Source organism: Apodemus sylvaticus, chromosome 2, assembly GCF_947179515.1.
Source record: "Apodemus sylvaticus chromosome 2, mApoSyl1.1, whole genome shotgun sequence".
Classification (NCBI taxonomy): Eukaryota; Metazoa; Chordata; class Mammalia; order Rodentia; family Muridae; genus Apodemus; species Apodemus sylvaticus.
The window spans coordinates 166,559,098-166,574,831 of NC_067473.1; the positions used below are offsets into that span (position 1 = coordinate 166,559,098).

Below are 15,734 nucleotides of genomic sequence, written 5' to 3' on the forward strand. Positions count from 1 at the left end.
CCCACCACCACCACACTGGATCCTCATCCCCATTCCCTTCTTCACCCACTCTTTCACCTATGTCACTCTATTCATCCACCTATGATGCATATTTTATTAACATTCTGAGTGAGATATTAGCATATTAACATGAGTCTTCCTTGTGACTTAGTTTCTTTGAATCTGTGAATTGTAGCATAGTTATCTTGTAGTTTATGGCTAATGTCCACTTATAAGTGAATTCATACCATTATGTCTTTCTGAGTCACAGTTATCTCACTTTTTATGATATTTTTTAGTTCCATTCATTTCCCTGAAATTTTTTTTGTTTTTATTAGCTGAATAAACAATTGTTTAGATATACCACATATTCTTTATCCATTTTTCAGTTGAGGGGCATATAAGTTGTTGCATATATTTTTTATTACCAATAAATCCACTATGAAAATAGTGAAACAGGTTTTCTTGTGATTTGGCAGAACATATTTTAGGTAACACTACATATTTTTCTTTGATTTTTCTGACCCTCTGTACTTTTCTTCTGTCCTTTCCAATATCTAATCCTGCCCCCTCTTTTTTCCCTTCACCTCCTTTCTCCCTTCCAGTTACCTCCATCCATTTACTACCTGTGATTATTTTGTTCCCCCTTCTATGTAGAATTGAAGCATCTACACTTTGGTCTTCCTTCTTCTTCAGCTCCATATGGTTTGTAGGTTTTATTTTGGGTATTCTGAGCTTTTGGTTTATCTGCACTTATTAGTGAGTACATACAATGTGTGTTCTTTTGTCTCCCACTTACCTTATTCATAATGATATTTGTTAGTTCCATCCATTTGCCTGTGAATTTCATGAAGTCATTGTTTTTTGATAGCTGAGTAGTACTCCACTGTGTGAATGTACCACATTTTCCATATCCACTCCTCTGTTGAAGGACATCTGGGTTGTTTCCAGTGTCTGGCTCTTATAAATAAGGATGCTCTACATAGTTAAGTGTGTGTCCTTGTTTTATGTTAGAATATGTTTTGGTTGTATATGCAGTAGTGGTATAGCTGGGTTTTCAGGTAGAAGTATGTCTAATTTTGTGAGGAACTTCAAGATTTATTTCCAAAGAAGTTTTACCAGCTTTGGCAACACATATGTAAAATTGAAATGATATAGAAAAGATTTTGTGCAAGGTAGGTCTTTTTTTTCTTACACTGTTTCACTCCAAAAGTTGATTTACAAAATAGCAAGGTTAAAAGAACACAAGCATGCCTCTAATCTCAGCATTCAGGAGGCAGAGACAAATGAATTTGAGTTCATGTCAATCTGTTCTACAGAGAGCCTTCCAGGACAGCCAGGCTAGCACATAAAAAAGCTATCTGAAAACAAATAAGCAAAACAAAAGAAACAAAAACAAACAAAAACACCACACCAGAAAACAGAAAACTATTCAGGAGAACAGGACATTAAAATGACACCATCTCTGAATACATGGAACCTGAACATGGAGAAAACTAAAGTGGAATTTAACAGGTTAGCAGATAGGTACATGGATCTTCAATTAAAACACATTACTGTATCAGTACTAATTGTCCTGAGTTGGACCATTTGGTTACAGTTGTATAATATAAAGTCTTGTCCCTGGAAAATATTGAGGGACATGTGTGCCTTATTTTTTTATATTTTTGTTTCTTTGGTTTTATGACATAGGCTCCTGCTATATTCATTTTTCAGCAATCATGTCTTAGCTTTCTAATTTTCAGTATCACAGTGTAAGCCACTACATTTAGCAAACTTCAAGTATTACCACCTTTTCTATAAGGCCTCAAATTATCACAGATGGATTAAAGTGAGAAGATAGGACAAGTAATGCCTTGGGTGAAAGATATTCTGCATTTCTATGAACTATCCTTGCAACTGTTCACCAAACTTGATATTATATTTTATGGACAAAGTAAATGTTTAAAAGAAGGAGAAAAAGTTCTACATGAAACAAAAATCAAAACAAAACAAAACAGTAATCATTGATTTCTCAATGAACATGAGAAATCAAAACCAACAATTCACATCATCTCTTAATTGGGTTTTCAATTAAGACAATTTAACATATCAATAATGAAATTTCAGGCTGTTTATTAGGATTTATTATTTAGTTTTATCATAGTTTAAGAAAGCAGAAAGATCAGAATTCTCAAGGACTTGGGGCAAAGCGTGTCCATGTACAAGAGGAGATGTGTCCTGTCTCCAACAGGAAGGAAAATAGTCTTCGTTCTATTAAGTCAGATTCCAGGTTCATGTCTGTTTGCACAGCAGACTATGTTCTGTAATCAAAATAATTGTTTGTTAGTAGTCACAAATTATTACAGGAAACAAGTAAGGATCAACACAATTCATTTTTACCTTTTACTCTTGTTGGAGAATTAACCTGGAAATTTATCCAGTCTTTTTCCACAAATGCAGGGGAAGTAATTATCACAGTTAGTATTTTCTAGTCTTGCTTTAGATAAAAATACACATCCTCCAGGCGAAAAATTGACTTTCCTTATGTTCAAGTCATTGAAGAACAAAAACAAAAGTAGGCAACTGTTTAATTTTGAACATTCACTGAAATAAGTCATGATTTTAAAAATTCTATTGGCCGAAGTATACAGAATACAGAATTGTTTATCTAAAATTCATCACCAAAATGTTTTCTTGTCTCTCAGCTCATTATAAAGAAATGATCTCTTGAACACACCAAAACTCTACATCTCATTTCACACTCAAATTTTTTGATGAGCAGGTAAATATGATTTTTTATTTTCCAAAGAATTATCTTACCTAAACCTGATGTCACATTTATATTTTGTCAATAAAAATGCTAGAACACAGTAAAACACATGTGTGTTTAGGTTTGTGTTTTATGGAGAAAGGGAAGATTTGAAATATAGTTACAGATGAAGGCTTGCAACTAATAATGTTTCCCATTCTTCCTGCCTACCTCATAGCTAAAGAGTCTTCACAGAAACGTGATAATCTACTGAACTCCTTGTAGGCAGCAGAACTCTGATATTAGCAGGATGTTGTAATAGAGACCATAAATACCCTTTTGTTTAAAAATGCAGTTGAATAAAACAATAAATTAGAACACAGAGCAAATTACCATCAAAACAGAAGGACTGTGCAATATGGGCCACTGAGCTACAAAGCAAAATATGAAGTAAAAAGGTAATTAATAATTGATAATTAAGATCCTCTTGAATAAATCAACAGAAATGAGATTTCTCCTCAGGTTGAGGTCTTAGCAGAAGTTGAACAAATCTCACAGAGTCAAGGAAACACTGTTGCTCTTTTATCCACTAATAGAGGAAGCTGACTATAGAATGCATTCAAAATGGAAATCCTCAATAAAATATCCAGCCAGGCATTGTAGGACATAATCCATCATTCCAGTTTGGAGGGGATCAAGGTAGAGGGGTCACAGTTCAAGGCTAACTTTCAATACATAGGGAGTTTTAGACTAGTCTGGGTTAATGAGACTCTGTCAGAGGAGAGAAAGAGAATAAAATTCACTAAAACCATCTGGGACCTAGACTTCAAAAAGACGAGTCTTCACCAAAAACCCAAACCAAAACAACAACAACAACAACAACAACAACAACAACAACAACAAAAACACTCTGAATTTTGGCTTTAGGATGAAGAGAAGTGGAATATTCAAATTTACCACATATAGGAATTTTAAAAATAATGGAAGATAAATTAAACCAAGTTGCTTGTTGAGCAAAGAAGAGGTAACATACATTAGGAATGACTGAGTACATTAAGTCAGTCATGAGATATGCCCAGGGGTTTACTCAAATAATATCACTCATATGTCAAACATAGGCAAAAAGAAGTTCCAAGCAGATACCAAGTGTTCACAAAAAATAGTTAATAAAAAGAAATAATATGTATTATTATTATCATATTATATCATATATATCACATTATACTAATAGGTGACTTGAACATAAGTTACATGACAGCTTTTACAACTGTCAAAAATTCATAATTGTCAGAGTTTAGAAATACACTTTATGTTGACATATGAATAGAGAAATTTTGTGGAAAATTTGTGCAATACAAAAATGCTTTGTAAGAAGAAAAATATTGGGAGAAGAAAGCAATCACAAGGGGTAAGACAGGGAGGGACTTGGGAGAGAAAGTGGACAGGAAAAGTTGGAAGAGGGAAACATGATCCAGTGTTGGATGGGGGGAAAGGACTGAAATACATGAGGGCCAGCAGAAAGAATGGAAACAGGCAACCTCAGGAAGTAGGAGGTTGGGGGGACCTTCTAGAATGTACCAAAGACCTGGGAGGCAAGAGACTTTCAGGAATTAAAAGGAGGGACCTTAGTAGGGAGAGGCCCTACTGTAGGGAGAGGGAACTTGTAGTGCCCATCTCCAGCAGAAAGTCAGGGCATCAATGGAGGAGGGTTTGCCATTCCACAGTCAAAACTCTGACCCATAATTGTTCCTGTCTAAAAGAACTTCAGGAATGGAAATGGAGAGGAACTTGAAGTAAAGAAAGTCCAGAGACAGGCCCAAAGTGGGATCCAACTCAAGGGGAGGCCCAAAGAATTCAAGAAGTTATACTCCAGAGAAACAAACCCTATTAAGAATGTGGTACAGAGCTAAACATAGAATTCTCAACTGAGGAATTCCAAATGGCTGAGAAACCCCTAAACAAATGATCAATATCCTTAGTGGGAAATGCAAATCAAAACAACCCAGAGATTCTACCTCAAACCAGTCAGAATGGCTAAGATCAAAAACTCAGTTGACAGCAGATGCTGTCAAGGATGTGGAGACAGTAGAACACTCTCCTCTATTGTTGGTGGGATTGCAAGCTGGTACAACGACTCTGGAAATCAGTCTGGCAGTTCCTCAGAAAATTGTACATAGTGTTATTTGAGGACACAGCTACATCACTCCTGGACATATACCCAGGATATGATTCAACATGGAATAACACACATACTCCACTATGTTCATAGCAGCCACATTTATAATAGCAACAAGCTGGAAACAACCCAGATGTCCCTCAATAGAGAATTTGATACAGAAAAATGTGGTACATTTATGCAATGGGATAATACTTAGCTATTAAAAACATCAAGTTCATGAAATTCACAGACAAATGGATGGAACTAGAAAATATTCTGAGTGAGGTAATTCAGTCACAAAAGAACACACATGGTATGTACTGAATGACATCTAATATCCACTGTCAAGTGGATATTAGCCCAAAAGCTCAGAAAAACCAAGATACAATTCACAGACCCTATGAAGGACAAGAAGAAGGAAGAAAAAAGTGTGGACAAAGTGTGCAACAGAGACTGAGGAAAGGCCATCCAGAGACTGCCTCATCTGGGAATACATCCCATATACAGTTACCAAACTGTATGCTGTTGGAAATTGCTTGCTGACAGCAACCTGATATAGCTGTCTCCTGAGAGGCTCTGTCAGAGTCTGACAAATACAGAGGAGAATGCAGCCAACTATTGAACTGAACGAGGGGTCCCTGATGGAGGAGTTGGAGAAGGGATTGTAGGATCTGAGGGCATTTGCAGTCTTGTGGGGTGAGCAACTGTGTCAATTTGTCAGACTACCCCAGAGCTCCAAAGGACTGAACCACCTACCAAAGAATACAAATGGAGAGACCCATGACTCTGGCCACATATGTGGGAGAAGATGTCCTTGTTGGACATCATGGGGAGAAATGGCCTTCGGTCCTGTGGGGATTTGATGCCCCAGTGTAGGGGAATGCCAGGGTGGGAAGGTGGAAGTGGGTGCATGGGTGAGCACCCTAATAGAGGAAGGAGGAAGGGGATAGGGTAGGGGTTTCTGGAGAAGAGACTTGGAAAGGGAATGACATTTGAAATATAAAGAATATATATGTCAGAAATTCAAAGCATGTTTTTTAAATACAGTGAATTTGTACCAGGCTAGCCTAATGAGAATTTATGTCAAAGAATACCGAATAAATGTAGACATCGAACAAGTTCCTTAAAGCTGAAATGGCAAAGGGATAAAACTTTAACAAATGATCACCTTATTTTAACCTTGGATTTAAAGCAGGGAGAAACAGTATTTAGATTTGCTCTAGGAGCAAAAAGGGAAGATAAATAAAACTAAGGTGGCCATCAATAACAGACAGGAGAGGGGAGATACTCCTCCATTCTTGGACATCATTTAATATGTGGATTATATCTTGGGTATTCCAACTTTCTAGGCTAATATCCACTTATTAGTGAGTGCATACCATGATTGATCTTTTGAGACTGGGTTACCTCACTTAGTATGATGTTCTCAAGCTCCATCCATTTGTCTAAGAATTTCATGAATTCATTGTTTCTAATGGCTGAATAGTACTCCATTGTGTATATACCACATTTTTTTGTATCCATTCCTCAGTTGAGGGACACCTGGGTTCTTTCCAGCTTCTGGCTATTACATATTAAATGATGTCCAAGAAGAATGGAGGAGTGGCCCCTGGTTCTGGAACGACTCAATGCAGCAGTATAGGGGAATACCAGAACAGGGAAGTGGGAAGGGGGTGGATGGGGAAACAGGCTGAGGGAGGAGGGCTTATGGGACTTTTGGGGAGTGGGGAGCCAGAAAAGGGGAAATCATTTGAAATGTAAATAAAAATATATCGAATAAATAAAAATTAATTCCAAAAAATAAAATGTTTCAAAAATAACTGGTTTCTTTGTGGCACACAAAAAAGGAATTAGTGGACCCATAGCCAGTCAAGAGATTTTATTTTGGTTCAGTCAACAAAGGATGTGTATTGAACATGGGCAAAGAGGAAAAGGTTCTAACAGACACTTTTTACAAATACACATGAAACACAAAGGCTGCATCATGAGATCTTAACTTTACTCCCATAATGATGCTTTCCTAGACCTGTGCACAAGAAACATAAGTGAGGTGCATGCTGCTCACTGGGATTATTAGAAGATGGCATTGTAACAGATGAGCAAGATTCTGTGCCTCCCACTGGAGTAAATGATTGTGGTTGCTGCAGGAACCTTTTCACAGCTGATCTCCCTTCTCAAACCTCAGATCTGGCTCTAGTATGAATGCTATCATCAGGAGACATCAGGAGACAGTTCTGTAGCATAGTCAAGGTCCACAAAGGTATCTTAACTTGGAAGCAAGCATCTTCTCTCCCTCTGATACCTCACTATAAATGTTACCACTTGTTCATCTCTGACTCTGTATGCTTCTATAGGCTGTAACAAATCTATTAACTCTGTGGCAAGTCACAGAGACAAATACCAGAAATCCAAGTGCTTGGGAGAAAGAGTCTGAAGACTAGGGATAGTCTGTGTGAAATGATAATTTATATAGAAAAAAATTAATAACAATGCTAATAATCTCTGTGATTAAAACTTGTTAATACATCTTATAAGACTGTCTGTGCTCAGTCCACTTCTGTAACAGCCTGCTTAAGAGTGTCCTTCAAGAAAAGAGAGGAAGATATTTTCCAGAACTTAGCTGTCTAGACTGACAGAGCTACATTTATAATATAATTGACCTAGAACCAGACCAACTATGTTCCAAGGCACTGAGCAAAATATTCCTGAGAATCTTATCACTCTGGATACCATGCCTCAGATAGTTTCTGTAGCTGCTGAAGAGGAAACTCAGTGAATGCCACAAAATAAATGACAAGATGAAAAAAAAAACACAAAACAGAAACGGTGCATAAAAATCATAAAAAGACAAGGGGCCACTCCTCCTTTCTTCTTGGACAATTGGATTAAAAAACAAGCACATGTAAAATAAGCATAATGAGCATCTTTCAAGTGATAATAGACAACCAGACACCCCTGTCTATAGTCCCAGCACCAGAGAAATGGAAACATGAGGATCAGGAGTTCAAGGACAGCTTGGGTAAGATGAATCCCTAACTCAAAATAGCAACAAAATAATAAAAAGTTAAATTTAGTTTTAAATTATATGAAAAGCAGCTTAATATAAAAATAACTAGGAAAGTTATTAACAGAAAAACTGAATTATGAGGTGATTTCTTAAAATTTGTATTTGTAAAAGAAAATCAAATATCAGCCAAAAAATGCTAAAAAAAAAATGGTATGAAGGCAAAAGAGCTATTCTGAGGATTCAAGAACAAAGGTAGATGAGTACTGAATGATGACAGGAGAAAATAAAAGATGGGTTAAACAAAACTAAGAATGTGTAGAAGGTCTTAAGGAAACCAAGAATTAGTAAGCTTATAGTTGACCAACACAATATACATATACACTCCATATTTTTGGTTTGGTTTGGTCTTTTTTTTTTTTTTTTTTTTTTGGTATGTGGTGTGTTTGTATGTTTGTTTGTTTGTTTGGGGGAAATTTTTTTCTTATTAGGTTTTTGTTTCCTTGGTTGATTGATTTTATTTTACCTTTTTTGGTTTTTGTTGTTTTTGTTTTGGGGAGAGAGAGAAGTAACTTGAAAGTGAGTGGGTAGGAAGGTGGGAAGGGACAAGGATTATTTAGTGGGGACAGAAACTGATCAAAATATATTCTATGAAAAACATAATTAAAAAATAAAAATCAACAAGCAGTTGAAAGAGTAGGGTACAGATACTTACAGCCAATCAATGGACAGAAGCCACCGACCTCTGTGGTTGAATTAGGGAAAAGCTGGAAGAAGCTGAGGATGAGGCCTAATCCCTAGGAAGACCAGCAGTATCAGCAAATCTCGACCCCCCCACCCCAGCAGATCTCTTAGACACTGTGCCACTGACCAGGTAAGATGGACCTAACCCTAAAAGATGAGAGGACCCAACTGGTGAGGTGGGGCTAGTGGGGGTGGGGGCATCCTCGTGGAGACTGTGGGAAGACATATTAGATGAAGAGCAATCAGAAGGCAGACTGGGAGTGGGATAAAGACTGGGCTGTAAAAAATTATTAAATAACATATAACTAACTAAATAAATAAATAAATACAAATTTAACTTTAAAGAAGAGTTACAATTCCAGAAGATATGTGTTTTTAAAAGAAAACCAAATACAAAGCATAAGATTCTTCCAGAGGTATTACTTACTGGTCAGAAAGACAGTAAAGGTCTCCCATGTAGCACAGGCTATTGCTACTGTCTTTGGTTACCCTTCATAACTGTATGCTAAGTCCCTATTTCTGAAGATATTCCATATGTTGACATCACATCAAGATGTAGATTAATTAAACTCAAAGCAATAAGGAAATATCTTCCCCTGGGCTGGCTTTCTAAGGGTTACTAGGTGTTTTGCAGGCTACAGGGGAGAAAATTTATGAATAATCTTATCCTCCACTGGTCACTGCATCCTGCACTGGACACTGCATCCTGCAATGTTGACCTGCTGCAGATGTGCCCAGTATTACCATTGTTCTAGGATAAATAGACACTTTCTTATTGGATCTCTGGCCTTTACCACAAGGGAAAACATGTTTGGTGTTGTAATCTAGATCAAAAGCCCAAGATTGGGGTTGTCACAGGCCCTAGGTTGGAATTTGCTACAATCACTCTGCTAAGTAGTTAGGGGTAAAGTCGCATTCTTACCATTTATAGTTATGGCCTAAACCTTGGCTTCTTTCAACCTCCATTAAAGAAACTTCTTTAACATTGTGTACAAGTCAGTGCAGAGAGGCAGAAATTGGTCAAAATGCTTAGGAGAAGCAATTTGTGCTCAGCCCTAAAGGAGACATCTACATCAACTTTCCCCCTCCATACCACCGGCAAGACTCAGGGAACAGTATCAAAGACGATATAGAAAAAAAAATGTAAGAATTAGAGAAGAAAAAAAGCTGTTACATGCAGGCTCTGAACAAGATGATTTCTGCAAAGATGGGCACAAACTTTTACATCTTAAGTAATCATTTTTTCTTAGGTGACAGATGCTGGAAAGGAAAGAAGAGATCCATTCTTTTGTGAATGGTGGGTTTCTCTGCTCCAGTGCTCCTATAACCATGCACCTTAATTACAAAAACATGAGTTAGCATGGCACATGTTAGAGCTAATTCAGAGGTAGCCTTTAGAATAGACTGGGATGGTATGATCATATTTTATTTTATAAATGTGAGATATTCAAGAAAAACAAATATTATTAATAAGGATAATCAGTTAAGAGCTTTCTACCAGATCATGTATAAACATAAAACTTGGAGTCTACAAAACACAACACCTGGAGATGGAAAGTAGGCATACATAGATATAGATATAGATATAGATATAGATATAGATATAGATATAGATATAGATATAGATATAGATATAGATATAGATATAGATATAGATATAGATAGATATAAATATATAGATATAGATATAGATATAGATATAGATAGATATAAACATATAGATAGATATAGATATAGATGATATAGATATAGATATAGATATAGATATAGATGAACATGCTCTTATATTTTAAGTAATCAATAATTATGTAAGCTAACAAGAATAAAAATGTCATATGAATGTCTGAGACTCTCACTCTATCAGTCATGATCATCACACTTTCTCAAGTTGTTTACTTTCTAGTGCCTTTGAAACTTAGAAGACACAGTCCTGAGATATAAGCAATATTAAGCCACTTTTGGTCATCTCCTAGATAATACATCTTCCCTCTGTAACACTTGTTCAGACTCTGCCTTATGCAACTTGTCCTTACACATGAGCTCCATAGAAAATGAGGAGAGCCCTGTGAAATGAGAGAAAAGCCTTTGCACAAAATCCTCCCAATTCCCACACCAGTGTCAGAGTCTGAAGGGTTCTAAAAACTCACAGTTTAGACGGACCACTGTCAATCCATGCCCAATCATTTTTCCTATTATCATATGACAATCCAATCCAGTAACTGTTTGAAGGAACATGGAGCTGAAGGAACTTCTGTAAAAAAAAGAACAAACCTAATGATGAAATCTCTGCCTGAATAGAGAAGAACAGCAGGAAAAGTTCCCGGCATTCCTGTATAATTCTTTGTTGTCCTGTCCTCACACTTCTCAGTCCCACTGTGTTCATTTTCTCCCCACTCCTGTGGAAGGATAATTGGTTTCTATTTCTGTGTTCACTTTCTAAAGTGGCTTCCTACAAGTAGCACATTTAAATCAAAACTGTGTTAGTTCAGTAAGTTATTTAAAATAAAACCTTCTGGTGTCCTGAGATAGTGGGTTCATGACATGATTTTTGACTGTTTCTTAGACCAAGTCTCACTATGTAACAAAGGCTGTCCTTGAACTCACAATCTTCCTGCTCAATGCCCATAAAATTTTTTTGATCATTAAAGAACTTCTGATGTTCTATGAAATTATCCAAAGATGAATTCTGGAATAAGTCATAAGCATATAGAAATTGTTCATATGGGAAATAATGCCCTGTCTTCAAATATAATTTATAAAGATGAAAATTGCTTTGTAAAATCATGTGCATTAAGGTCCATGCTCCAAAGAGTATCTAGAAGTGACAGAACTGAGGAGTAGATGGGGAGATATTTGCTAGTATTTAGTGTATTTTACATATGACACATGAGTGGCATAATGTCTAATTAAGTGTGTAATTATATTTTAAAATATGAATGGATTTACATTTAATTGTGTTAGTGGTGGTAGCATCTCTCTCTCTCTCTCTCTCTCTGTGTGTGTGTGTGTGTGTATGTATATGTGTGTGTGTGTGTGTGTGTGTGTGTGTGTGTTTCTGTGTGCTTTCCTCATTTTGCTGGTATGGATTTACTTATCTCCTGCATTTTCCTGGATGTAGTTACTCTGTTATATTGGATTTTTCCTTCTAGTATTTTCTCTAGAGCTGGATTTTTGGATAGATATTGATTGAATTTGAATTTGTCTTGAAATATCTTCTTTTGTACATCTATGATGACTGACATTTTTACTGAGTATAGTAGTATACATTGTCATTTATGGTGTGTCAAAGGATTCAAGATATCAGGCCAGCCCCCTTTAACTTTTGGAGTCTCTATTGAGAAGTTGGGTACAATTCTGGTAGTTCTGCTTTGTATGTACCTGCCATTTTCCCTTGCTGCTTTGAATATTCTTTCTTTGCTCTGTACATTTTGTATTTTGATTATTATATGGTGTGAGTATTTTTTGTTCTGGTGCAGTCTAGTTAGTGTTCTAAAAGCTTCTTATATATTTATCAGCACCTCTTTTTTAGGTTGGAAATGTTTTCTTCTATGATTTTGCTGAAAATATTTGTGGGCTTGTAGCTGGGAGTCTTTAATTTCTTCTATTCCTATTATTCTTAAGTTAGATCTTTTCAAGGCATTCCTGGTTTTCTGGGTGTTTTGTGTCATGAATTTTTTTATATGTACTATTGGAAATGTTATCTTTTAAATAGTCATTTGTAAAGATGGACATCTTTTTACACAACCTAAGAATACTTTGCAGCATTGATTATGGATAGTTTCTGGAAAATCACCCTGGGGCTAACTGGTTATGCCATGTAATTCCACATTTCTCATATCATCCTATTTTGCAGACAGGCACATAACTCAGCTACTTTTACAGACAACACAGGGCCCAGCTAATTTCCCTATTTCTATAGAAACAAATCTCCACTTAACAGTTTTGTTCACGTTACAGGAAAATGATATACAAATGTTAAAAAAGACCTGGATTAAGTATCCCATTATTCAGGGCTAGAGACAGAGTCTGAAAGAAAAAAGGGGAAAGTAAATGTCTGCAGTACCAGTTCAAGCTCATCATCTATCTTCAGAAGGGATAAGCTGGAATTCTGGCAGGTTTGTTTACATCTACCCCATGTTTTTCTGTTCATGATGAAATAATAACAATTTATTCCATAGCAGAACCAGTGTACTTCAACTTTGATGCCTATAACAGAGAAGGTAAATGGTTAAACGTATAATTTTCTGGTATTCTGTTATCAGAACAATGTATTTATTAAGCCTGTGGCTAAAAAAAAAAAAAAAAAAAAAAAAAAAAAAAAAAAAACAGTAAAATGTCACATGGCCCAGAAATTGAGATTTGATGATGCCCAGAGATCCCTGCACCCCCATGTTCTATAAAACATTCTCAATAACATAGATATATAGAAATATTTCCTGGGTCAATCATGGATGAATCAATAAAGAAAATGTAGAACATAACACACAAAAGAAAATTGTTATCCTATAAAGAGAAATAAATCAGCCTAGCATGATGAGTTATGCCTATAATTAGAGCACTCCAAAGAGAGAGGCAGAAAAACCACTGCCAGTTGGAGGCCAGCCTAGGCCAGGTGGTGACTTTCATACCAGGCTTGGATATATAGTGAGTCCTAAGTCATCCTGGGCCACAGAATGATATTGTGTCTCAAACCAAACACAAGATGATGATTCAGTCCTGTGTGATGAATCTCACTGAATTTAAGGATGGTGTGCAAAATGGAACACACCAGGTCTAGGATCCCACTTTATGAATCCTTTTGAATCAGGGTTCTAAAACATCCTAGTTCTATGAAGCAAATGCTTGTGAGGGCCCAGAGAGAAGGCAATGAGCACTTGCTACTCAGAGTCAGTCAAACTGATGACAGAATTCTAGATCTGCAGTAATGCATTGTGTCCACACTGGTCCACATACTACTGTGCACTTAGCCTTGTGCCTTGGTCTGAGTTAAATACTCTTAATTTAAAAAAACTAAGAGACATACAACAGAGGTTTTGATGTTGATACTCTGTTCTCTTGATTTTGTTGATCCCTTCAGTAGACAAAAAGGTCCAGTAACAGGCCCAAATTGGGATCAAGCTCAAGAGAAATTTTCAAGGCCTGACACTATTACTTAGACTGTGGAGTATTCATAAAAAGGGGCCTATCATGACTGCCCCCCAAAAGATCCAGCAAGCAGCTGAAATAGTCAGATGCAGATATTTACTCCCAACCAACGAATAGCTACTGCTGACCCCTGTGGTTAAATTAGGGAAAAGCTAGAAGAAGCTGAGGAGGAGGGTGATCCTGTAGGAGGACCAGCAATCTCAATTAACTTGTACCACCGAGATCTCTCAGACACTAGATCACCAACCTGGCATATATACCAGCTGATATGATGCCCCCCAGCACATATACAATAGAAGACTGTCGGGTCTGGGTTCAATCAGAGAAGATACACCCAACCCTCAAGAGACTGGAAGCCCCAGGGAGTGAGGAGATTTGATAGGGTGAGGTATGGAAGGTAGGGTGGGGACATTCTCATGGAGATTGGAGGCAGGAGGTTTGGCATGTGGAATAGTCAGAGGATGTACTGGGATGGGTAAAATCTGGAGTGTAAAATAAATAATAATTTAAATTAAAAAAAAGAAGAAAAGAAAAATGAGAGACATATGAGGGAGGTTTTGATGTTGAAAACCTGTTCTCCTGATCACGTTGATGCTTTCAGTAATGTGACCACATACCAAAATCTTTCAAGTTGAATACATTAAAATGTATACAGTATGTGCAGAAAGATCACATCAATATGAATATTTTGTCTAGTGAGGTGCTGGGAATGTCCATGCTCCATTATCAAAGATTATCTCTAACCTTCGTTTTTCTGTGAAGAGGTATAAATGTGTAACTCAGTCAGGCCTGGAATTGTCCAGACTATCCAGATTCTCCTGAAAATTATTATCTTCCTTCCTCAACACCATAATCATATTGATTAAATAATTATGCTACCCTTTACAGATAATGAAGTTATTTTAAAATAATGATACAAAACCTATTCCATGGGTCTGGAATAGTTTAATATTTTGGAGTGTTTTTTTTTTCCTGTCACATATTTTATACTGTAGAAGTTTTAACAAAATTAGTCCTTATATAATGAGAATTGTCACATCCTACTACTGGCCAACTTTCTCAAAACAAATCAGATGGAAAACACAAACAAACAAATACACACATATACACACATATACACACAAACAATTACATTTATAATTATATCCATGCAAGTGCTGTAAGTCCATGTTAGAAAATATATGTTATATTACATTTTTACTACAAAGTTCCTTGTTCTGTCAGCAACAAAGGTGGAGAAAGATTTTCTCATAGACTAAAACAATCAAAATTCTGAGGTGTATTGAGGTCTAGTTCTATCTCCAGGGATCAATCAGAGTGTAAAACAGACACTAATTTTTAGAAACTATGATATTCTTCTAATCCAAGTAGGGATTGCTGGGTTTCTATGTCCCTACATGAGAAAAGGAACCCCCAAACAATTTACCAGCATCTTAAGCTGCTGGTTGAACTTCAAAGCTTTCTGAGGGAAAAAAAAGAACAATAAATAATAATGCAGTTCTGTATTCATGGTCCTCCCCCACTGCATACCTGTGTGGTGTGAGGAATTTAAAACAGTCTTGGTTTTGCTGTACCATATGTTTTGTTCTTTGTTAAGGGATTCCAGAAATTCATTGACTGCATTACACTCTATAAATTTATTTCTCAGAAGTTCTTCCTTTAAGTCGATGTCATTTTGCATGATGCTGCAGTTATGGTGGAGGTTGATTAGAGATTCCTGCAGTTCATGTTTTTCTTGACTATACTGAAAAACTAAAATTAGTAATACACATAACATCAAAATGCTCATAAGGACTAAATATTGAAATTTAATATTAAAGAAAAAACTTCATATTGATGGTTAACAAATATCATTTCTTTCATTGGTACTTTACCATTTGTAAATTGGCACTTCAATTAACTCACTATAGAAATAGATACAACAGTTTTTCTCTATAAGAAAGTTGAGTGTAAAATAAATAATAGAGCTGAAT

At 36.3% G+C, this 15,734-nt stretch overlaps 2 protein-coding genes across 27 annotated transcripts in view; both read right to left on the minus strand.

The window, feature by feature from the left end:
* Window positions 1-15,734, minus strand: part of LOC127679301 (killer cell lectin-like receptor 5) — a 403,713-nt gene that overhangs the window by 261,152 nt on the left and 126,827 nt on the right. For 2 of the 25 annotated variants that reach the window (XM_052175056.1, XM_052175054.1), the window contains exon 8: window positions 2,078-2,282. The exons of the other annotated variants lie outside the window; for them this stretch is intronic. The gene's annotated coding sequence lies outside the window, so the exon portion shown is untranslated. Of the gene's footprint in view, window positions 1-2,077; window positions 2,283-15,734 lie in introns of those variants that run through there. 25 annotated transcript variants of the gene reach the window in all.
* The window catches only part of LOC127679308 (killer cell lectin-like receptor 4), a 47,905-nt gene that overhangs the window by 28,299 nt on the left and 3,872 nt on the right, over window positions 1-15,734 (minus strand). Inside the window, exons 4-8 of one of the 2 annotated variants that reach the window (XM_052175076.1) lie at window positions 15,292-15,513; window positions 12,680-12,822; window positions 10,764-10,867; window positions 2,362-2,502; window positions 2,078-2,282 (exon numbers count right to left, since the gene is read on the minus strand). In XM_052175076.1, coding sequence (XP_052031036.1) covers window positions 2,382-2,502; window positions 10,764-10,867; window positions 12,680-12,822; window positions 15,292-15,513 — 590 coding nt within the window. In that variant the 3' untranslated portion in view covers window positions 2,078-2,282; window positions 2,362-2,381. Of the gene's footprint in view, window positions 1-2,077; window positions 2,283-2,361; window positions 2,503-10,763; window positions 10,868-12,679; window positions 12,823-15,291; window positions 15,514-15,734 lie in introns of those variants that run through there. The other variant, XM_052175077.1, reaches the window with a different exon arrangement.